The sequence below is a fragment of the Dendrobates tinctorius genome, unplaced genomic scaffold (assembly GCF_039654945.1).
Source record: "Dendrobates tinctorius isolate UK_male_01 unplaced genomic scaffold, ASM3965494v1 ptg000161l, whole genome shotgun sequence".
Lineage (NCBI taxonomy): Eukaryota > Metazoa > Chordata > Amphibia > Anura > Dendrobatidae > Dendrobates > Dendrobates tinctorius.
This window is the reverse complement of record NW_027361828.1, coordinates 8,620,094-8,645,632: the sequence shown is the minus strand read 5'-3', so window position 1 is coordinate 8,645,632 and position 25,539 is coordinate 8,620,094. Positions and strand designations below refer to the sequence as shown.

The following is a 25,539-nucleotide window of genomic DNA, read 5'->3' as shown; positions in this document are numbered from 1 at the left end:
TACGCATTACACACGGAACACACATGTGACTTGTGAGAAATACGCACCCGGTGTCTTTTAGCAAAGGCGGCAATTCAGTGCACTATACAGTAAACTCACACTGACAGGTTTAATAAAGAAACGAAAGAATAGATATATACACATAGAATGCATATATATATATATATATATATATATATATATATATATATATATATAATATATGGACATATAATGGAGCCCTATGACAGGGTTTCTAACAGAAACGAAATAATAGATATAGACACATAGAATACATACACACACACACACATATATATATATATATATATATATATATATATATATATATATATATATATATATATATATATATTTTGCAAGCCTGCGAGAAAATCTCGCCATACGGTTGCTTACGTGCGCAAAATACGCGACCACACCTTGATTACGGATGACATACGGAGCACTGTTTAGGGGCCATTCATCCGTATTACGCATGTAAAATACTGACCGTATTTTGCGTCGGTTAGTGTGACCCTGGCCTTATTGTCTCTTGTGCATGCTGATAAGATTTAGTACCCCCCCCCCCAAAAAAAAAAAAAAACCCAATACAACTCCCTTAGGTTTTTGCATCTAAAGCGCAGCAAAACCTGATACCTGTGTGTTTGCACTTTGGTTTCTGTGGGGAAAAAAACGCTGAAAGAAGTGACATGCTGCAGTTTGCAAAAATGCAGCAGTTTTCCAATTCACTCATTAAAAAAAAACAATGTGTGCATGAGATTCCTGAAATCTCATAGCTTTTGCTGGTACTTTAAAATGCAGCTTAAAATTTGCATAAAAAGTAGCCAAAATAACAATGCGTGAACATAGCCTTATACTGTAAAGGTCCCTTGCAATGTATGCTGCAGTCCTACTCCCTTCCTTTTTCTTTTAGCATGGCCCATTGTATTATAACATGTTGTGTTTTTTTTTATTGCATACAACTCTAAAGCAAAAAAAAAAAATGCTGTCTGTCAGACCCTTATCTTTATAAGGCCGGGGTCACACTTGCAAGAAACTCGCATGAGTCTCGCTTCTCAATACCCGGCACTTGGGACCGGAGTGTGCAGCTGCATGTATTTCTGTGCAGTTAACAATGATATATATGTAGCTTGCTCTCCTCTTAACACATGGTAACCCCTGCAGTGAATATTCTAAACAAATAGAGCCCTATTAACTCCTTAACAACCAGAGGTATTTTTGGTTTTGCATTTTCATTTTTTCTTCCCAGAGCCATAACTTTTTCTTTTTGGTCAAAATGGCCATATGAGGGCTTGTTTTTTGCGGGCCGAGTTGCACTTCGGTTGACACCATTGGTTTTACCATGTCGTGTACTCGAAAACGGGAAAAAAAATTCCAAGTGCGGTGACATTGCAAAATAAAGCACAATCCCACACTTCTATTTGTTTTTCTTTTTTACTTCTTTTTTACTAGGTTCTCTAAATGCTAAGACTAAGCTGCCATTATGATTCTACAGGTCATTACGAGTTCATAGACACCAAATATGTCTAGGTTCTTTTATATCTATATAAGTGGTGAAAAAAAATTTCAAACTTTGTTTAAAAAACAAACAAAAAAAAAGCGCCGTTTTCCGAGACCCATAGCGTATCCATTTTTATTCGGTCGTCCATGACAGCACCACCTGAGAGAGGGGATCCGCCCTTCTTAGGAACAGGAAAACCTACAGATACAAAAGGGCGGCACCTCTCCCACGCATCAGTTGGTTTCCTGTTCCTAACAAGGACAGAACTCCCTACAGATCGTCCGTCATGGATAACCGAATCCCAGGCCAGCGGACCGACTCAGGTAGCGGGGGGTTCTCCTACCTCGGTCTCGCTGGGGGCCCTGGATGCGCCACGGTGGGTCCGGGTAGGATTTCCACGGCAGTGGTAGGAGCAGGCGGAGACAGGGTCCGGCGGTCGCCTTCTCCACGGGCCGGTGAGGTAAGCGGGTCCCCCTGTGTCTCCTTCCCCCGGGGGTGCGGTCCGTTCGGGCGGGCGCCGCCGGCGGTGTCCCACAAGGGGAGCGGCAGTTCTAGCCCCTTGCCGCGCGGGGAAGTGACGCGGCGAAGGGGGCGGGGCCTAGCGCCGAAACCGGAAGTCGGATGCCGGCGACTTCCGGTTGTGGTGAACGCGCGCCGATGCGCGCCCGCCGCCTGAGGGGGCCGGGCACCTGAAGGGGAGGGGGAGGATTGCGGGGAGCGGTCCAATGGGGGGCCCGAACACCGGACAGAGTCCTGCTAATCCGGAGGGGGAGCCTTCTTAAGGCAGAAGGCATCGCTGCGGAGGTGCTTCTGGAGGCCCAGCGATGGACACAACAGAAGCCCCCATGGACCCACAGGAGGTGCAGCCCGTGGCAAAGCGCCCCAGTGACCAACCTAAGAGGAAGGAGGGACGTTCAAGTGGACGGAGCCACAGCAGTTCCTCTAGGTCAAAGGATCCTCCCGCAGCCCCCCATGATCCGGTACCTGTCCTCATCTGCAAGGGTAAGAGATCTGCGAGAATGTACCCTGATGCAGTGTCCCCTTATGTGTTTGATTCTCAGGGGAAGAAGGCCACAGGGAAGCAGAAGCACAAGGAATGTGCCCTCTGTAGTTGCCCCTTACCAGATGGCCACCCCAAGAGATTGTGTCAGTCTTGCGTGAGACAGACGGTAGGGACGGAGATGAGGGGTAGAACGTGAGTGGAGTATCAGACTCTTACACTCATTCCTATTTATACAGGTAGCGGAAGAAGCTCCAAGCTTCGCTACAGACCTGAGGCAATTAATCAGGACTGAAATAAAAGCCCTATCAAAAGAAGGTTCTTCTAAAAGAAGACGAGCTAGTGTTTCAGGCTCAGAGTCTTCAGTCGGCCCTAGGAAGGAAGATATCTCCTCAGTCCTCGGCCTCCTCTTCTTCTTCCGAAGAGGATTCCAGCCGGTTCTGCTTTCCCTTGGACCAAATGGATAAATTAATTAAAACCATAAGGTCAACCATGGGGGTAGAAGAAAAAAAGACAGAACTGTCTGGTCAGGACATTATGTTCGGGGGTCTAGACCCCAGAAAACAAAGGACTTTTCCACTAAACGGAAAAGTCCAGAGCCTGATTGACAGGGAGTGGAAAAAAACGGAAAAAAGGGGTTCTATGCCGCCCGCTTTCAAACGTAGATACCCCTTTGAGGACCCAATAGTTAGTCGATGGGATAAGGCCCCCAAGCTGGATGCAGCGGTAGCTAAAGCCTTAAAAAAGTCATCTATACCCTTTGACGATATGGCCTCCCTTAAAGACCCCCTAGATAAAAAGGCAGATTCCTTTTTAAAGGGCACATGGGAGATGTCAGCAGGCGCCCTAAGGCCAGCAATAGCAGCCACGTGCGCAGCCAGATCCATGATGGTCTGGCTGGATCAATTGGACTCTCAGCTAAAGGATGGAACCTCGCGAGCCTCCATCCGTAAGTCTCTACCAATTATCCAGAATGCTGCTGCCTTTCTGGCAGATGCCTCGGCGGACTCGGTAAGAATGGCGGCTAGGTCTGCAAGCTTGTCTAATTCGGCCCGAAGAGCCCTCTGGTTAAAATGCTGGCCGGGAGATATCCAAGCCAGGTCCCGTCTCTGTTCTATCCCCTGTGAGGGTGAATACTTGTTCGGCCCCGTCCTAGACGAACTGTTAGAGAAGGCCGGGGATGAGAAAAAGAAATTTCCGAGTCTGCCGAATACATCCTGGAGACGTCCCTTTTCTAGGAAAGGGTATTCCCGCAGGAGACAGGCCAGAGATCAGAACAGATGGGACAACAAAAAAACCAGAGGTACGGGCTTCATGTATGGAGGAGGGGGGCGCCAAGAAGGTCCATCACGGGGTAATAAGAAGCCGCCCCAATGACTAGTGGCTCCGGTAGGAGGAAGATTATCTGCCTTCTACCCGGCCTGGGCCAAAATCTCGAATAGCAGCTGGATACTGGGGGTGATAGCTACAGGACTGCACCTAGAGTTCGCCTGCGTTCCCCAAGATCGGTTCAAGGTAACTCCACTCAAATCTTCCCCGCTAGAACAAGCTGCCCTGGAGACCGAGGTCCTCGAGCTGCTGGACAAAAAAGTCCTGACGAGAGTTCCAGAGGAAGAGAGGGGGAAAGGCTTCTATTCTCCCCTGTTCTTGGTCCGTAAACCGGACGACTCATTTAGGGCTATATTTAACCTCAAAGCCCTCAATAAATTCCTGGTTGTACGTCCATTTAAAATGGAAACAATCAACACCGCAATAAAGATGCTGTTTCAAAACTGCTTCATGGTGGTCCTAGATCTGAAAGACGCTTACTATCATATACCCATAGGTCTAGCACACCAATCTTTCCTTAGACTGGCGGTTCAGTTGGATGGGTCAATCCAGCACTTCCAGTACGCGGCCCTACCCATCGGGGTGGCGGTTGCGCCTCGAGTATTCACCAAAGTGATGGCAGAAGTGATGGCCCATCTGCGCGAGCTAAACATTCTAGTCGTCCCCTATTTAGATGACCTCCTTATAATAGGCAGTTCAGCCGAGCAGTGTTTAGAACAGTTACAGAAAACAACGGCGGCTCTAGAGCGGTTGGGATGGCTACTTAATATCAAAAAATCCCGTTTGCAGCCATTAAAAATTCAACAATTTCTAGGCCTAACCCTAGATTCAAAAAAGCAGGAATGCCGCCTGCCCGCAGAGAAGCTGCTGCACCTGCATGATCGGGTCCTGAACGCCTCCAACAACCCCTCCATGTCCCTCAGGAAAGCCATGTCCCTGTTGGGTTCCCTCTCATCCTGCATTCCCGCAGTCCAGTGGGCCCAAGTTCATACGAGAACTCTACAGGGCGAAGTTTTATGGTATCAGAGGATTCTTGGGGGTAACTTAGAAGGTCGACTGACCTTATCTAGAAACACAATAGAGTCCCTGGAATGGTGGCTAGAAAGAAATAACTTGTCTAGAGGGGTCCCTTGGGAGTATAACATTACCCGCGTGGTCACCACGGATGCAAGTCCTTCCGGTTGGGGGGCACATATGGAAGAAATTCTGGTCCAGGGCCTATGGGAACGAGATCAGATACAAATGTCTTCTAATTTGAAAGAATTAACAGCGGTGGTACTCGCAGCTAAAGAGCTCCTTATGTATCTACAGGGCCATCACGTACGAGTTCTATCGGACAATCGAGTGGCCGTGGCCTATATCAACCACCAAGGCGGAACTCGATCCAGAACTCTGATGAAGGTGGCAGGACAGTTGTTCCAGCTAGCAGAGCGTCATTTTTTATCTCTCACGGCTCTTCACATAAGAGGGAAAGAGAACATCGCGGCAGATTTCCTAAGCCGCAATCTGTTAAAACAAGGAGAGTGGGCCTTAAACACCTCCATTTTCGTTCAGATTGTGCAGAGATGGGGTCAGCCAGAGGTGGATCTATTCGCCACCAAGGAGAACTCGAAAACGACACAGTTTTGCTCCCTAAACCCCAGGGAGACTCCTCTGGCAGTAGATGCGCTTCTGATAAAATGGGACTTCAGGCTAGCCTACGCCTTTCCTCCCCTATCTCTACTTCCTCTAGTGTTGAGGAAGATCAGGAAAGACAGGGCAAGGGTCATAGTCATCGCCCTGTTCTGGCCCAGAAGAGCATGGTTTTCGAACCTCAGGATCATGTCGGTAGACGATCCTTGGGTTCTCCCGGACATCCCGGACCTTCTGTCCCAGGGCCCGGTCTTCCACCCTCAGGTGGCTGGCCTACATCTCACGGCGTGGAATTTGAGCGGTCACTGCTAGAAAGTAAAGGCTTCTCTCCAGACCTAATTGACACTCTTCTAAAAAGTAGGAAAGTAGTGACAACTAAGATTTACGTCAGAATTTGGGTAAGGTTCCTCGAAAGCTCAAATGTAAATACTGGTGATTCCGTCCCCATAGGCCAGATCTTGGAATTTTTACAAAAAGGGCTGGACTTGGGTCTCTCCACCAGTACCCTTAAAGTACAGGTATCCGCCTTGGGGGCCCTCTTTAGCTGCAACATCGCAGCTAATTATTGGGTCAAAAGATTTATCAAAGCAGCGAGTAGATCCAGACCAATAGTAAAGAATAGACTCACGCCATGGGATTTGAACCTAGTCCTCACAGCTATGACAGAAGCGCCATTTGAACCCATCTCGTCAGCCTCTATTAGGAGCCTGTCCCTCAAAATAGCTTTCCTAATAGCCATAACGTCAGCCCGTAGGGTAAGCGACATTCAGGCATTGTCTAGGCGCCCACCTTTTCTTCAGGTAAAAGAGGATAGGGTAATACTTAGACCCGACCCAGCGTATTTACCAAAAGTAGCCTCCAGCTTTCATAGGTCGCAGGAAATAGTCCTTCCATCCTTCCTCCCTAAACCAACTAATGAGAAAGAGGAGAAGCTACACACTTTAGATGTTAGGAGATGCCTCTTGGAGTATCTAGCAGCTACCGATCCCTGGAAGAAAGACAATGCTCTCTTTGTCTCCTACCAAGGCCCTAGGAAAGGTCTTAGGGTGTCCAAAAGTACACTAGCCAGGTGGATTAGAGAAGCAATCTCGTTAGCTTATGCCTCAAAAGGTAGAGTAGCTCCGGAGAAACTGAAGGCGCATTCCACCAGAGCCGTAGCAACCTCGTGGGCCGGAGGTCGGAAGTCTCCATCGACCAGATTTGTAAGGCGGCCACTTGGTCCTCTCCGAGCACTTTTTATAGTCATTATAGACTAGACTTGGGTGCCTCTGCAGACCTCTCCTTCGGTATCAGGGTTCTGCAGGCTGTAGTCCCCCCCTAAAGTAGTGATTACTCTCTGTAATTCTCTCAGGTGGTGCTGTCATGGACGACCGAATAAAGTCTTAGTTACTCACCGGTTAACGGTATTTTTCGGAGTCCATGACAGCACCCATAGATTCCCTTCCCTTAGTTAATTTGGGTGTGCACGTCTTCCCTTTGTACATATCCACGGGTGATAAAGATTTAAGTGTTGATATTGTTGTACATATAATTATGCATTAACCTTGGAGGTCCTCTTTTATACTCTGTAATCCAACTGATGCGTGGGAGAGGTGCCGCCCTTTTGTATCTGTAGGTTTTTCTGTTCCTAAGAAGGGCGGATCCCCTCTCTCAGGTGGTGCTGTCATGGACTCCGAAAAATACCGTTAACCGGTGAGTAACTAAGACTTTCATGATCTTGGGTTGGGTGAGTGCTTATGTTTTGCGCGCTGAGCTGATGTTTTTAGTGATACCATTTTGGTGCAAATACAATCTTTTGCTTGCCCATTATTGCATTTTAATGCAATGTCGCAATGACCAAAAAACGTAATTCTGGCATTTTGACTTTTTTCCGCTTTTTTTTTTTCCTGAACTCGGTGATACCAAATATGTGTTTCTTTTTTTGTTTTATTTTGAATGGGGCAAAATGAGGTGATTTGAACTTTTAATTTTTTTTTATATTTTAAAAATATTTTCTCTATCGCTTCATTGGGGGACACAGAAACCATGGGGTGTATGCTGCTGCCAATAGGAGGCTGACACTATGCAAATAAAAAAGTTAGCTCCTCCTCCGCAGTATACACCTCACCGACAGGATGTAAGATATCCAGTTTAGCTTAGTGTCAGTAGGAGGTGGACACGGGTCTTTCATTAGACCCATATCTACCTCTGTGTGCGTCGTTTTTCTTTCAGGTTCCGGAAGGATACAGAGTGAATAGTCACATCTGTAGTCCCACAAATAGACTATGAATACAGCGTGTACTGCCACCCCGTATCCTCATAGCGCTCCACGGCAGGACCAAGAGCCTAACACGGGCGCTCAGCACATATGGTCCTTGCCCCCCGTCTCCCACCCACTTGCCTACCAGAGCCTGTCAGTTGGATGAGGCGCGGACATCATTCTGACAGATCAGACAGCATTGGATTTTAACGGTACTCAGCAAACGGATCACAGGCCCCCGAGTCGCGTCCTCAGCAGCTTCATACGGAGGCGGTGCACCACAGAGCGGTTGCTGTGGCAGGGCTGCGGGACCTCCGCGCCTCCCGGAGGCCGCCGCATTTTCGCCAGGACCCGGCTTCACTTTGGGCCTTAGTCTGAGAACAGCTCTTCCCTCTCATCTTTAGGCGACCTTCCCTCCCGCCCGGCCAGCGACGGTCCTCGGGAGCGGTCGCCGCGGCAGGGCTCCGAGGCCTCCGCGCCGACAGGCGGCCAATTTAGGCCCCGGCTTCAGTTGCGGCCTTGTCCTGCGTCGCTGCCACGCCCCCCGCCTTCAGTCATAGACGGGCTTCTTTCCCGCCCGTTTTAGGCCCACCCATCGGCTCTTCCTTGACTAGCCTCTTCTATTACAGCGAGCGGTGCCATCTTTCTAGGCGATTAGCTCCGCCCATCTTCTTCCCTGGGAGCGCGCTCCTTTTCTTCTCCTCAGGCTGCCGCCATTTTTTTTTTTTTTTCAGCCTGTCAGCAGACTCCTTTTCCTCTGCTGGGGCCTGCAAGCCAGACGAGCCGTGTAGCATCGCTTACTGGGGGTATCACCGGACCGTGAGTAGCTCTGCATCTGCAGAATGATACCTCCTCTGCCATTCTGTCCCCCAACCTTCCGGCACTGCTTCAGGGATCTTACTTCATTATGTCTATCCCTAAGTCTGTTCGTGCTCGTCCTCCGGCTCCCACTTGCACTTTAGTCAAGTTCTTAACGTGCAATCGTACTCTGCCTAGACTGCAGCAGTCAGGCCCAAATGCATCTGCACTAATCCAGGGTGCAGCGGACCCAAGTAAAAATGGCAGCTGCACAGGTGCATAAATACCAAATGAAACAGCCAGCCTACAATGAGGGATTGGCCGTGTGGTACACCAGTGCAGAAAAAATAATCCGCATGCGGCAATGTTCACACAGGGAATGCAGGGCTTCTGGCTAACAACCTCTTAGCAACACCATATAGGGGGGCTGCCCAGCGCCAACTAGAATGCATCCCGTGTGAACAGAGGCCACAAGTTTGCAGAACCATTTGGGCCCAGCTGCACCCTGGAAAAAATATAAAAAGTGCACAACAAACATAGCAATATATGTAAGGTATTAGTTGATATCAAGGCCTTAATATGGAAGCTGACAAACTGCGTCAAAGTTCCTTACACTTTTTTCCAGGGTGCAGTTGGGCCCAAATGGTTCTGCAAACTTGTGGCCTCTGTTCACACGGGATGCATTCTAGTTGGCGCTGGGCAGCCCCCCTATATGGTGTTACTAAGAGGTTGTTAGCCAGAAGCCCTGCATTCCCTGTGTGAACATTGCCGCATGCGGATTATTTTTTCTGCACTGGTGTACCACACGGCCAATCCCTCATTGTAGGCTGGCTGTTTCATTTGGTATTTATGCACCTGTGCAGCTGCCATTTTTACTTGGATCCGCTGCACCCTGGATTAGTGCAGATGCATTTGGGCCTGTCTGGTCTGTAACCAATTTTTTGGAGGTTTTTTCCTCTTTCTGTGGTGTTCATGTTAGACTGCAGCAATCCCATTCAGTCCGTCGCCGCCCGGGAGCCATATATTGTGTCACGTGGGAGTGAACCCCCCATTCCTGGCTGGGCTTCTTCTCTATCACAATCAGTGGCAGAACTCACCAGGGTGTCTCAGTCCCTAGTGGCCGTTCTTGATAAGGTGCCCTTGGACGCTTCAGCAGGATCCAGCAGGTTACAAGAGGCCCAATCTAAGCCAGCCAGCATAAGCCGCAAAAGGCCCAGGCAGGATGTCCTGCCGGAATCCTCCACTCGCCCCATCCGAACAGATTTTACATTTGGATTCGGACCATGACGCGGACATGAAGGTTACGGTACAGAACCTCATTGCAGCGATTAACCACACCTTCGAAATCACAGACTCCCCTGCGAAATCCTCAGATCAGGAGGTTTCGTTCAGACGGGCAGAAACACCTTCCAGAGTCTTCACTTCGCACTCTGAGTTGGGCAAGCACCCTGCCAGGGAAAGAGAAAATCCGACCAGGCGCTTTCAAAGAGGGAAGCGTCTCGACGTGCTGTATTCATTTTCTCAAGAGCTCACCGACAACTGGTCGACTTCCCCCTCTGTTATCGCTCCCGTGTCCAGACTATCTAACAACATGGTCTTTCCGATTTCAGGTGTGGTGTCTCTAAAGGATTCTAACAACAGGATCATAGAATCTTTAGCAAAGTCAGCATTCGAAGCGGCTGCGACGGTGCTAAGCCCGGCCTTCGCTTCCAATTGGGTAGCAAAGGCCATAGCTACTTGGGCGGAGGATCTCCGCCAGGGCATTCTGGATAGAGCCCAACCAGAGCAATTGGCCGATCTAGCCAACCAGATCTCCCACGCGGGGGTTTATCTCGTCTCGGCCTCCTTGGATGCCGCGTCCTGCGCTGCTCAAACGTCCAGCAACGTGGTTGCAATCCGGAGTACAATTTCGCTCAAAGCTTGGCAGGCGGATTGGTCTTCAAAAAGTCCCTTACCAATCTGCCTTTTCAGGGAGTGCGTCTTTTCGGATCCCAACTGGACCAGACTATTAAGACGCCACTGGAGACACAAGCTCTCTTCTCCCTCAGTCCAAGCCTCGTAGACCCCCTCAAGGTGTCAGTTTCGGCCCTTTCGGTCTTCCCATCGCTTCGCGACGGCATAATGCTCTTCCAACCAACAAAGGCCACAAGTACGACAAGATAGGAACAAGGTCTCCTTTAGGCCCACTCCCTCCTAGCGATCTCACCCAAGGCAGAACCTCCAGGTCCAGAACTGGACGGTCCACATCAGCATGACTATCAACGAAACCCGAGACGCCTTCCCCAATGTGCGGTCGACTCCTTTTTCTTCTCAGACTTCTGGCTTGCCTCAGTAGAAGACTCATGGGTCAGGGAGGTTGTATCCTCAGGATACAAGATAAAGTTCGCTTCTTGGCCCCGGACCCTACCTTAGTTCCGGGTTTTCTTTGCATCCATCGCCTCCCTCCTTAGTTCAGGGGTGATCGTGCCCATTCCCGAGTCAGAATGTTTCTCATGGTTTTATTCAAACCTGTTTGTAGTACTGAAAAAATGGCAACGCGGTCCAGCCATCCTGGACCTCAAGTTACTGAACAACAGAGTCCGCCTACGACATTTCAGGATAGTCTATTCGTTCAGTAATCGCTTCCATGGAAGCGCAGTAATTCATGTGCTCAATAGACATTCAAGATGTCCTTCTGCATGTTCCAGTCTTTTCCGGGCATCAGAAATACCTGCATTTCGCGATTCACCTGGACCACTACCAGTTTGTGGCCCTGCCGTTCGGTCTCGCCACCGTACCCAGAGTATTTACAAAGATCATGGCGGCGTTGATGGTCTTGTTAAAGATCAGAGGTCTCGTCCTCTTTCCGTACCTTGACGACATTCTGATCACAGCTCTGTCTTTTCACCAGTCTCGCCAAAGTCATACCATCGTTTCCGACACCCTGTCCAATTTCGGATGGCTTGTCAACAAAAAAGAAGTCCTGCCTTGTTCCAACACAACGTCTTGTGTTTCTAGGCCTATTGTTCGACACCCGTCGATCGAGAATTTTTCTTCCACATGAAAAGATGATATCTCTGCGGCGAGATGTACGATCACTGCAGAGCACACGGCCTCCATCTCTCCGGTCAGCCATGAAAGTCTTAGGAAAGATGGTGGCGACGGCCAAAGCGGTTCCCTTTGCCCAATTTCACCCAACACCGCTTCAACAGACCATCCTGTCTCGGTGGAACAGGTCTGTCCTTTCCCTAGATCGGCCAATTCTCCTTTCGCCCCGGGTCAAACAATCCCTCAATTGGGGGCTGACGTCACCTCTCATTTCTCTGGGCAGGTCATTCCTTCCGATTCACTAGCAGATTGTGACAACGGATGCCAGTCCTCTCGGCTGGGGTGCAGTGTTTCGCAATCACACTGTTCAGGGTCGATGGACGACTCAAAAGATAACCCTGCCCATCAACGTCATCGAGATAAGGGCGATGTATATGTCTCTCTTTCACTGGGAAAGGCTCCTCAGCGGTCGGCAATCCGAATTCAGACAGACAATGCCACAACGGTGGCATATGTCTATCACCAAGGGAGGACACGAAGTTCCTCAGCTAGCGGTACTGTCCAAGATTCTTCACTGGGCACAGGTATCAGTCCCAGTGATTTCTACGGTGCACATTCCCAGCGTAGACAACTGGGCCGCTGATTTTCACAGCCGCGAGGGTCTCACAGCGGGAGAGTGGTCCTTACATCAGGGCGTCTTTCATCAGTTTTGCCGTCGTTTGGGGACTCCGGACGTACATCTGCCGGCATCTCCACTGAATGGGAAAGTCCCACAGTACGTATCCAAGGCCCGAGATCCTCTCGCAGTGGGCGCTGATGCTCTGACCACTCCCTGGTCTCAGTTCAAGCTCCTCTACCTGTTCCCTCCCCTCCTTCTTCCCAAGCTGTTGAAGAAAATCAAGGCGGTAGGGGTTCCAGTCATCCTCATCTCTCCGGATTGGCCCAGAAGATCTTGGTTCGCGGACATCGTCAACCTGCTCGCGGATGCCCCCTGGAAGCTTTCAGACAGCAGATCTGCTAAATAAGGAAGAGGAACAGCATCCGGTCTGGGTGAAAAATTGTATCAAAAATTTATTCTGCCAGTACAAAATACAACGTTTCGGCCATATTGTGGCCTTTTTCAAGTATAACATAACAGCACAAATGGTGGCCTTTTATAGTGTGGCACAGCCAATCACCATTTAGGTAACACCCATCACAGAAAATCCATACATAAAATACATATAAATACATCCATCAGATACATATATATTCAATAGCACAGTTTATCTAGTCGTTAACAATAATGGTCATATTCATATTAGAAATATTGCAAAAGCATTTCATATATAAACAACGATCCCCAAATCAGCCCACCAATGATCGTGATGCATCAGAGGTATCCATAGAAATAACGCACCAATCACTTGCAGTAATACATATCCATATATAAAACGCCAATCCCTAATCGCATAATAGTGGCGCCAACCCCAATTGACCAATCATATGAGGACTCACAAATCCCTATATCGGCAGAGTTCCCTCTCCCCATATGACAACATCAGCCAGAGCCAGGTTGTATCAGGAGCGCAGTCTAATGACGCGCACCACCAGGCCACGGCGCGCGCGCCGCCCATCCCCGCAGGCCCGGTCACGTGACGTCTCCGTCACAAAGCACCGCGCATGCGCGGTGTCATGCAAGGGATCAGCCACACAAACCGCCCACCGGGGAGGACCGTGCACGCGCAGAGGCCCAGAGCACGCGATCACATACCACACTCCTTCACAAGCCCGCGCATGCGCTGATTAACGAAAACAAGTGTAATACCACACTTGAATAAATGAGTCCACACAGGCCAAAATGCTCCCAAACAACGCAGCATGTGAGACATTTGGAATCAAGGAACCATATCCATAGTAACTTTAATAATATTCCATATTTTACGAAATTCGCATACGTTGCACATTATATAAGGAGCAAAACTGGGATAATTACAAAAAAGGAAAAGAGGGCACGGGGAATGGCAGGCAAGAAATAACGACAAAAATTCACAAAGAACAACATCCTCTTCGTAATTCAGGACTGTTCAGTCCCCGTGTCCCCCACTCCATCCAAATGTATCACCTATAAACACTGAAAAAAAATAAAAAAAATTTGATTGAAAGACCATAAAGGCCACATAGATAAGTATATACACACAACAAAGAATAATGGCACAAAGTGAGGGATTAGGTGACTCAAGTATGTAGATTGTAATCCAAGTTCAAACCCCTTGGTTGCAACGTATCAAGAATCGATATCCATCTCAACTCCTTTTTCTTCAACATCTTAACCCTATCACCCCCACGTCTCAATACAGGAACCCCATCTATCACTCTAAATCGTAACTGGTTCACTGAATGTCTACACTCTAAAAAATGCTTTGGAATCGGCAACTCCACAAGTTTAGTCCTAATTGTACTCTTATGCTTACTAATGCGGGCCCTAATCTCCATGGTGGTCTCTCCTATATACATAAGCCCACATGGGCACAAAATCAAGTAAATCACAAAACTTGATGAACACGTATACCTCTCTTTAATAGAAAACTTTTTTCCGGTTCGAGGATGATAGAAACTATCACCTTTTAACATATTGCCACAACAGGCACATCCCAAACATGGGAAATTGCCCATCTTAGGAGGACATATTGTCCTTTGTACGTTGACTTTTGATGAACCAATATCTGACCTTACCAATCTGTCTTTCAGATTGTGTCCACGTCTATATGAAAGCAATGGCCTGTCCACAAATTCTGATATCTGAGGCAGACCCTTTTGTAAGAGGCTCCAATGTTTGTTCAGGATACCTCCAATCCTGCCACTAACTGGGCAATATGTTGAGACAAAAGGAATACGTCTCATAGGCCCTTTAATTCGCTTACGGCTGGAATCCTCCACCGATATATTTTGAGCCTTAACTCTATAAGAATTTACTTGATCCATCAGGTAACCCCTATTGACAAATTTTGTACACATCTGGTCCAATCTTAGATCCAACTTATCATCCTCTTTGACAATCCTCCGTACACGTAACATCTGACTCCATGGAAGTGACTCCACCATCCGTCTTGGGTGATTACTATCATACACCAAAAGACTATTCCTATCTGTCTCTTTTACAAAAAGATCGGCATACAGAGACTCCTCTTTCTTATAGACTAGCGTGTCCAAAAATTGGACCTGATCATAAGAGTGGGTCAATGTAAACTTCAGCTCAGAGAATACACTGTTCAATTCATTTTGAAAATCCAGAAGATCCTCCAGACTACCATCCCAGATACAGGAGACATCCTCGATGTAGCGCCACCAGGCCCGGACATGGCACCAGTAGGTGGAATTGTACACATACCGGTCCTCGAATTCCGCCATATAGATGTTAGCATAGGTTGGGGCCAAATTGGACCCCATGGCGGTACCCCGCAACTGTATGTAATAATCATCCCCAAAGAGAAAAAAATTCCTCCTGAGGATGAAACCTAACAATGCTAGGACCAGTTGTGCACACTCTGGTGCCATGTCCGAGCCTGTCAGCACCACATCGACGGCCTCCAAACCCCTATCATGCTCAATGGACGTATATAGAGAAACCACATCAAAAGATGCAAGCATCATATGAGAAATAACTTTAACGTCACTAATTTTTTGCAAAAAATCATTCGTGTCTACAATATAAGACCGTGCTGAGGTAGCAAAACGTCGCAATACTTTGTCAAGAAAAATCGAAACCTTACTACATAATGACCCCCTCCCAGATACTATGGGACGCCCATGTGGATTCTCCAAACTTTTATGTATTTTCAGTAACGTGTATAATATTGGTGTCTGGGGAGCATCCACCACCAAATATTCAGATAGCTTCTGATCAATGAGTCCATTAAGCAAGGACTCATCTATCAAGAGCCGCAATTCACTCAAGAAACGGGGGGTGGGGTCACTGGTCAATCTAACATAAACTGCAGTATCAGAAAGTTGGCCAAGAATCTCCATCTTATATTTGTCTGTATCCATAACAACTACTGCACCACCTTTATCTGCAGCTTTTATCGTAATAGCAGTATTTTTTGAAAGATTATCCAATGCCTGTTTTTCAGAGTATGTAAGATTCCCCCTATGTTGACCCCGAAACTCTCCCTTCAATTGTGCAATATCTCTCTCGACCAACTGAATATATGATTCAACAAAGTTATTCCTAACAGGTGGTTGAAAATTACTCTTACTGTATAATCCAACACCTTGGAGCGTAAAACCAATAGACTTATCACTAATTGCACATGATTTTTCTTCCTTATCAGAAAAAAAGGATGCCAATCGTAGCCTCCTAAAAAAAGAGAACAAATCACACTCGATTTCAAACCAATCAGGGGAATTTGTGGGACAAAACGACAGTCCCTTAGACAATACTTCATAGTCCACTTCAGATAATGCACACGACGAGATATTTACCACCAAGTCTCTCTGTAACTGGGTTCTCTTTTTCACCTCCATATTCCTCGTTCGCATTGGTGCTTTGCATGACATTCCTCTTTCTCCTGTGCTTTCTACCTCCTCGACGGGTCCTCCTTTTCTTGTCATATTGTCCATCTTGTCTTTTCCTAAAAAAATAGAAGATGAAGATGCTGCACCCATATTATAGTCATCCGTTGAATCAGACTCAGCAGTAGTGAACCCAAATCTTTGATCCTTAACTGGTGGTCTCCTTCTATGCAATGGCAAAGGTCGATCTCTCCTAGGGTATGGAGTATTTTGCTGACCCATTTGCCATGAGAAAATACGACCAGATCTCTAATCATCAGCATCACGAAACCATTTCGTACGTTTCGTTTTCTCTATATCACCTCGGTATTTCACCAACTTATCCTCCAACTGAGATTTGAATAAGTCCACCTCCTGTGTTGTCAATTCAGCTGTCAATTGCTGCTCCAGATCGGCAATGTTTCTCTTCACAGACTCCACCTCTATATGGAGAAACTCAACATTCAGAAGCATTAAATCAAATGCAAACTTGTTTGTAATAGACTCAAACCTACTGCAAAATTGTGAATTATCTGCAAGCAATGTAGGACGTAAATGCGGTCTTAAACCACGTGGAATCCTACGGACTTTATAATATTCACATAATGTGTTAGCATGCAATTCATACGATATGCATTTCCTTCTTTCTGTTTCATATTTCTTTTTAAGCATATCAGCAGTAGGTTTGTTTAAAAAGGACATATCTGTCCGGGCTCCAGACAAAATCCTTTTCGCATCATCCTCTGTGTAGGAAAAAATCATGGCATTATCCAGTTCACCCACCTCTGGATTAGTAGTCTCCATATTCAATCCGGTGCAAGCCCGCCAGAGTCCAAACGATAAACAGCAAAGAGCAGCTGACAGCACAACGGAGGGGTGGATGCCAGTTCAAAGGTTCATGGACCCAAATGAACAATAGTCCAAATAAGAAAGAGGAACAGCATCCGGTCTGGGTGAAAAATTGTATCAAAAATGTATTCTGCCAGTGCAAAATACCACGTTTCGGCCATATTGTGGCCTTTTTCAAGTATAACATAACAGCACAAATGGTGGCCTTTTATAGTGTGGCACAGCCAATCACCATTTAGGTAACACCCATCACAGAAAATCAATACATAAAATACATATAAATACATCCATCAGATACATATATATTCAATAGCACAGTTTATCTAGTCGTTAACAATAATGGTCATATTCATATTAGAAATATTGAAAAAGCATTTCATATATAAACAACGATCCCCAAATCAGCCCACCAATGATCGTGATGCATCAGAGGTATCCATAGAAATAACGCACCAATCACTTGCAGTAATACATATCCATATATAAAACGCCAATCCCTAATCGCATAATAGTGGCGCCAACCCCAATTGACCAATCATATGAGGACTCACAAATCCCTATATCGGCAGAGTTCCCTCTCCCCATATGACAACATCAGCCAGAACCAGGTTGTATCAGGAGCGCAGTCTAATGACGCGCACCACCAAGCCACGGCGCGCCCGCAGGCCCGGTCACGTGACGTCTCCGTCACAAAGCACCGCGCATGCGCGGTGCCATGCAAGGGATCAGCAACACAAACCGCCCATCGGGGAGGACCGCGCGCGCGCAGAGGCCCAGAGCACGCGATCACATACCACACTCCTTCACAAGCCCGCGCATGCGCTGATTAACGAAAACAAGTGTAATACCACACTTGAATAAATGAGTCCACACAGGCCAAAATGCTCCCAAACAATGCAGCATATAAGAGACATTTGGAATCAAGGAACCATATCCATAGTAACTTTAATAATATTCCATACTTTACGAAATTCGCATACGTTGCACATTATATAAGGAGCAAAACTGGGATAAGTACAAAAAAGGAAAAGGAAAAGAGGGCACGGGGAATGGCAGGCAAGAAATAACGAGATCTGCTGTCTCGGGGTCCGATTTGCCACCCAATTCTCGGCCGCTCAATTTAACGGCGTGGCTGTTGAGACCGCGGTTCTGAAACGGTCAGGTTTTTCGGATCCGGTTATTCACACCATGATCCGGGCTAGAAAGCCTTCGTCTTCCAAAATTTATTATTGTACGTGGAAGGCCTATTTCACTTGGTGCAAGGCCAATGACATTCCACCCATGTCCTTTTCACTCCCTTCTGTCCTGGCGTTCCTCCAGACAGGCCTTGATACGGGCCTTGCCCTCAGCTCTATAAAAGGTCAAGTCTCGGCGCTTTCCATTCTGTTCCAGAAGACGTTGGCCTCCCTTCCGCAGGTCAAGACCTTTCTTCAGGGAGTGGCTCATGCGGCACCTTCGTACCGCGCGACTGTGGATCCATGGGATCTTATTCTGGTTCTCGAGGTTCTGCAAGGTCCACCCTTTCAACCTCTCAGGGAAGTTTATCCTATCCCTTCTCTCCTGTAAAGTCGCCGCCTTGGTGGCCATCACCTCCATCCGGCACGTGTCGGTATTGGCGGCCCTTTCTTGTCGCTCTCCTTTCTTGGAACTTCACCAGGATAAGGTGGTCCTGCGGCCTCCGCCCTCTTTCCTTCCTAAGGTGGTGTCCACTTTCCACCTGTATGAGGATGTTGTTCTCCCGTCCTTTTGTCCGGGTCCAACTCATCCTCTTCAACGCTCCTTGAACCAGCTAGATCTGGTCAGGGCGATGAAAGTCTACCTCACTAGGATGACTCCCTTGCGGAAGACAGACTCTCTCTTCGTCATTCCAGATGGTGCGCGGAAAGGTCAGCCGACCGCCAATGCTACTATTGCTCTCTGGATCAGATCGGCAAATTTGGAAGCCTACTGGGTCAAGCATCGAGTGGTCCCTCCTGGTATTAGAGCTCACTCTACCCGCGCAGTGGGTGCCTCCTTGGCGGTGCACCACAGAGCTTCCGTGCTGCAGCTTTGCAAAGCTGCAACCTGGTCTTCTGTTCACACGTTTGTGAAATTCTACAGGGGCCACACCTACGCTTCGGCGGATGCCAGCCTAGGTAGAAGGATCCTGCAGGCAGCGGTGGTGAGTCCGCTGACCTGATGGAAGTTTGCTTTCCCTCCTCAGGGACTGCTTTGGGATGTCCCATGGTTTCTGTGTCCCCCAAGCGATAGAGAAAACAGGATTTTTGGGTTGCTTACCGTAAAATCTGTTTCTCGGAGCATTCATTGGGGGACACAGCACCCTCCCATGTTTTAAAACTCCTGTTATTTGCTATGTGTCTTATGATTACAGTTGAGTTGTCTGTTTATTCTCTATTCTGTTTCTCCTACTGCTTTCTCACTAACTGGATATCTTACTTCCTGTCGGTGAGGTGTATACTGCGGAGGGGGAGCTAACTTTTTTATTTGCATATTGTCAGCCTCCTATTGGCAGCAGCATACACCCCATGGTTTCTGTGTCCCCCAATGAATGCTCAGAGAAACAGATTTTACGGTAAGCAACCCAAAAATCCTGTTTTGTTTTTTTTTTGTTTGTTTTTTTCTTCCCTTTTGGCATTCTTCAATAGTCTCCATGGGAGACTAACAGCTGCCATAACCCAATCTGCTACTTACAAGCGATAATCAGATCACCTATATGTAGCAGAATACCTCACTTGCTATGAGCGCCGACTACTGGGCGGCGCTCATAGCAATCCGGCAGTGACAGCCATAAAGGTCTCCAGGAGACCTCTGGTTGTCATGCCAGCCCATCGGTGACCCGCTATCACGTGACGGGGGGGGTCACCGATGGGCAGAATTCCGAGATTTCATAGTTTGACAGTGGCATTTAGTGGGTTAGTAGCCACAGGTGGATCGCGATTCCACCCGCAGCTGTTCCAGGCACATGTCAGCTGTTCAAAACTGCTGACGTGGCAGGAAAGATGTGGACTCCCCTCCCGAGCCCACATCAAAGGGAGAGAGTCCAACAGCAGTGTAAATTTTAGGCCTGATGTCGGAAATGGGTTGTAATGCATTAACCCCTTCTATGTTGTGTGGACAATGCGTTATCTGTTTGAGTTCATTTATTTTTCTGATTCAAAAAGATACGTCAGACACCAAAAAATGTGGTGTGAAACTGGCCTAAACTGAGTGCCGTCTTCAGTAGACTGCTGCAGATACCATGTTTTACCTTTTTATAAGAGTTTAGGAGTGAAGTAGGTCAGACAATATGACCAGCTTCCATGTTGGGTGTGCTGAGTGTAGATGGTATTTCTAAAAGATTCAGCGTCAGACCCTCCTTCCTGCCTCATCCACCAGAAGAAGGCTGGGTGACAGGCTTTTTTCAACTTTTTGTTTTATTAGGAACAAGTATGGTACATTTAAAATCTTATTCATTTTCTGATACAAATGTTGTGGTGAGGACTCCTGAATAGAAAAGTATTCTCTGTTCTTATTTAAGAAGTCCTGTCCTATTAGTAGGTAGTGGAGAACCATTTTAATGGGCCTATATGAAAGAAGGTTTAAAAAAAACAAAAAATCCTTCTCCTGTACTTTTTCCATTACTCCATACTTGATAGTATGTCCTACGCTGGTCCCTGAGATCCACACCCAGGTGGGGCATGACGTGACTGCTATAAACAATCAGCAACTGCTGATTGGCTGCAGCATTCTTTTGTTGTCCCCGTGGAAGTTGATCTTGAGCACGGAGGAGGAGTAGTGTCAGTGTAGTAAGTAAATTTTTTTTTTTTTTTCGGATTGCCTCGCTGGTTTCATTTAATAATTGGTAGTGTAGTAATGGGATAACCCCTGTAATAGTAAGTTGTCTATGATTGCTGTTATAAAAACATTACTTTTATCTAAATTGCTTGTTTTGTCCCTAAATTAGTATTTTGTTGGAGTAAAATATAGTGTTATCTTCGCCTTTAATGAAATCCCTTTCTAGGTATAGGTTAAACTGTAAATAGGATCTCGCTTTATATAGTTGCAAGCTATAATTGGCAATTGACCCTTAGAAAGTCCTTTTTTATATCCGCAAAATAGTCCTGAGCCTGAAATGATTATTTTCCTTTCATGGTCTCCTAATTACCGCACTTCCGAAACATCCTGCAGTATATTGTTTAGTGGAACCGCTTACATATGCACGCCAGTACTTTACTGATTATTTGCAGCAGAAAAGTACACAGTGGTTATGGTTTTATTACGCTACTGAAGCATTTTGGTGAGCTTTGAATGTGGTTGCGTTACTTTATTTTTCTGGCTTTACAGAAGAAAGACTACTGTGAAGGCCTTATGTATTTATGCTGATTACAAGTCGGATGAGAGCTACACACCAAGCAAAATCTCGGTCAGAGTGGGGAACAACTTCCACAACCTTCAAGAGATTCGGGTAGGTTTTTTTTTTTTTTTTTCCTGTATGTTTTGACTTTTCTTAACTAAACAGTATTTCAATTTTTAGCAATGTAAGTTATGGACTGCGAAGTTTATAAACTTTGACCATTTCCAAGTTGACTTCATGGGCCTTTGAGACTGTCCTGACTGTGTAATTGCTTTCAGTGCATTTTAGTCCCCAACATCAATTTATTTTTCAAGTTCTTCAAAATATAAACGGAACCAGTCAGTGGTTTTATGCTCTCTGGACCACAGGCAACATGAGACTTGATGTTCTCCCTCATGACAGTAAGCAGTGTTTTCCTCTGAAATGTAACCGCTTGAAAGACTAGCCGGGCAGGTGGCCAAGAGTCCGTTGGGTGGCTCCCGCCAGCTCTTCCCTGCCCATCTCGGCCAGAGTGTCAAGACTCTCTCTATGCAAATAGATAAACCCTAGCCAGGAGAAATTGAGGAAGAAAGTGCTATCTGAGCGTAGTAAATGGTGATAAGATGGTTTGTGTGGGTAAAGATTAATCTTGCTCACCTGAGCAGGTTGTGCAGATTAGACACAACACTAGGTGTCCCTTTTGATAGGATGAGAATCCTTTCAATGGCATGCCGGTCATCCAAAGACTGTGGGAATTGCTTTCCTTGCTCTAAAAACCTCCTCCTCATGGATGTGATGCAGGGAATGGAGATCCAGAGGTGCTTCCGTTTGTAGGAGGGGTCCCAATTTGCATTTTAAATGTAGAGAAAAATCAAGCATACTTAAATACAATTTTTTTTTCTTTTATATTTGCTGTAATTACAATCCAGCACTTGAGAGTGCAAAAACAAGTGTATTCACATACTAATAAAATGGAACACATTCAAACTTGAACTTAAAAAAAAAAAAAAAATAGGTCATTGAGCAACGCGTTTCAACTACCGTATGTCTTTGTCAGGTGCCCACAGACACACAGCCCTTAAAAACTATTTATGCCGATGTTCATTATTTTTGGGGGCAGTTTCTCACAGAGGAGATCCAGCCATTCTTACTTATTCTACTGAAGATCTCCTAGGATAGGATTTAAGTAGAATTTGCTTAAAAGAACCTCCCCATTAGTTGAACTCATACACATTGAAATGAGGTATTTTATAATTGCATGATACTTAAAGATATGACTTTTTAATTAAGTATAAATCCCAAAACATCAATTTAAAAAAGTACTAATTTTAATATGTTCCATTTTATTAGTATGTGAATACACTTTTTTTTCTAGAAAATTAATTTTTGTGTAAAAGCACCAAGACAACTATAATATGCAAATGTGGTATCTTTTTAATTGTATTGACCCAAATAATAAAGATGCCTTATCAATTTTACCATACGCGAAACGGCATAAAAAAACCCCTTCAAAAAAAATTCCTGAATTGCTGTTTTGTTTGTTCTGCCTCCCAAAAATTGGAATAGAAAGCAATTAAAATTATCATGTGCCCAAAAAATGTTTCCAGTAAAAACGTCAACTTGCCCTCATATAACTGTTGGCCGATGTGAAGAATATAGGAGATATAATTATATGTCAATCATTTGTACCCCCCTACATCTCCTCCCTCATTTGTCTATCGTCTAACCAACCACTGCGCTCTGCAAGCGACTTTCGACTAACCTCTGCACTGATCCGCACCTCCCACTCCCGACTCCAAGATTTCTCCCGTGCTGCGCCAATCCTCTGGAATGCTCTACCCCAATAAATTAGGACTATCCACAATTTACACAGCTTTAGACGCTCCCTCAAAACGCAATTGTTCAGAGCGGCCTATCACGTTCACTAATCAGTCATTTTATGTGGAAGTGTGCATGTGTAGCCCATTCACTATCTCCATCCATCTTTCACTCCCTCAAGATGGCTGGACCATCATTATAAATACACCATTGTAAATACACACCTGTACTTTGTATCTCCACCACCTCATTGTAGATTGTAAGCTCTCACAAGCAGGGTCGTCTTATTTTGCTTTAATTATTGTATTGTTAAAGTTGTTACTTATGACTTGTGTTTTGAAACTGTTAAACAGTAAAGCGCTGTGGAATATGTTGGCGCTATATAAAGATTTATTATTATTATTAGTATCCTATTTGGCATGGGATTATAAAACCCCTTCAGTGTACAGTTTTAACAGAACACAGCAGCAGCAGGGGGGTTCAAGCGTCAAAGGGCTGGGAGTGAGAGACCTCACACCTTGACCAGCACAGAGCTGAACAAAAGGCTTGCTTACCATGTGGATACCATGCGGCCGAATTTGCTGTGTCAGCTATGCTTTCATAAGGAGTTATGGAGATACTATACATCCTAGCTGTACATCGTGTATGTTTCCGAGATCCCCAGACCGGACCGAACACCTTCCAGGGTCTCGATCCATTCTAGCGTCACTCTAAAATAGCTAGTTGGAAACATATCAGGTCCGTCATCTGTTAACGGAAATATAGGGGGCTTTCATGTTACTGGTAATTTAAAGGCTCAGGAAAAGTGAAATGGCTCCTCACCCTCCAAAAGAAATTTAGCAAATTCTGCGTTCTCAAATCCAAATGCTCCCATCCCTTCTGAGCAGCAGTGTGCATGAACCACCTTTAGCATCCACATGTTTGCCATTTCTGTCGCAATGAAAGCCCGCCTAATTTATGGGTGTGTGTCTCCAGAAGCGTTGAGCTACATGATGCTGGTGACTGCAATAGCAGTTTGCAATTTTCACTCGGCAGCATGCACAGCTGCTTGATTCAGGGAAAACACTCATAGGATATGTGCACACGTTGCGTATTTTGATGCGTTTCCGCAGAGTTTTTGGACGCGCTGAAATTGCCTCAAATCCGCAGTGCAGAGTGCACACAATGTTATTGAATGGGAAATTCAAAAACACTGTGCACATGCTGCAGAAAATTCTGTGCGGAATCGCAGCGTTTTATTTTCCGCAGCATGTCTGGCACATAAAAAATTGTCTCTGTCTCTCTCGTCTCTGTCTCTCTCGTCTCTGTCTCTCTCGTCTCTGTCTCTCTCGTCTCTGTCTCTCTCGTCTCTGTCTCTCTCGTCTGTCTCTCTCGTCTCTGTCTCTCTCGTCTCTGTCTCTCTCGTCTCTGTCTCTCTCGTCTCTGTCTCTCTCGTCTCTGTCTCATATGCAAGCAATCCGCAGGAAAACTGCAAGCGTTTTTCCCTGCATTTTCTGCCAAGAGATGCGGATTCTCTGCAGATAATTCCGCAGGCTAATCCGCAACATGTGCACATATCCATAGTCAAAATCGTCACTACATTTGTAGATAATTCCCAAAGGGGTATAATTTCCAAAATGGTGCTCTTCTAGCACTTAGAGGCTCTGTATATGGAGTCTGCATACTATTCTAGGGAAACCTGCGCTCCATCCCTCCCGAGTCTTGCCCTATGGCTAAGCAGTACTCTACAGCCATATATAGGGTATTTCTACATTCAGCAGAAACTGAGATGCATTTTGGTGCCGTTTTTTTTTTTTTACCCATTTCCCCTTGCGAAAACGTAAAATCTGGGGCTAAAATAAAATTTTGGTGGTAAAATTGTAATTGTTTTTCTTCACTGCCCAAGGGTAGAAAATTCTGTGACCTACCTGTGGTGTCAATATAATCACTGCACCCCTAGATGAATTGAGAGGTTTAGTTTGTAAAATGGGGGAGTTCCGCTGTTATGGCACTCGCAAGCTCTATAACTGTAAAATCTGCCCTATAATTTGTCGCTCCTTCCCTTCTGAACTTTGTACTGTGCACAAAAAGTATTTCCCTATTACATATAGGGTATTAATGCAATCAGCAGAAATTTTTGCAATAAACTAAGGCTGGTTTCACATTAGCGTTTTTTTGCGCAGCGCATCATGCGCGTCCATGTGCATGCGACATGCGCACCTATGTTTAACAAGGCGTGCTCATGGTCTAGCGTTTGCACGCGTTCGTGTGTTTTTGGGCGCATGCGTTCTTTTAAGGTGTTGCGCCTAGGCGCGCCAGAAGAAACCTGTTGCATTTTTGGGTCCGTCCAACGGCGTCAAAAAAACGCGCACGGAATGCGACAAAATAACGCATTACAGTCTATGGGAACGCAGGCGTGCGCATGGGAATGCGCACGCCTGCGTTACAAAATGCATGCGTTTTAAACGTTAACATGGCTAGAAACTGGTTAAAACGCAAGCGCCTAAAAAACGCAAATGCAT

At 46.2% G+C, this 25,539-nt stretch overlaps 1 protein-coding gene across 5 annotated transcripts in view; it reads left to right on the top strand.

Moving 5' to 3' along the window:
- Positions 1–25,539, top strand: part of ANAPC10 (anaphase promoting complex subunit 10) — a 126,698-nt gene that overhangs the window by 31,188 nt on the left and 69,971 nt on the right. For all 5 annotated transcript variants that reach the window (XM_073549794.1, XM_073549793.1, XM_073549795.1 and 2 more), the window contains one exon: positions 21,232–21,352. In XM_073549794.1, coding sequence (XP_073405895.1) covers positions 21,232–21,352 — 121 coding nt within the window. The remainder of the gene's footprint in view (positions 1–21,231; positions 21,353–25,539) is intronic.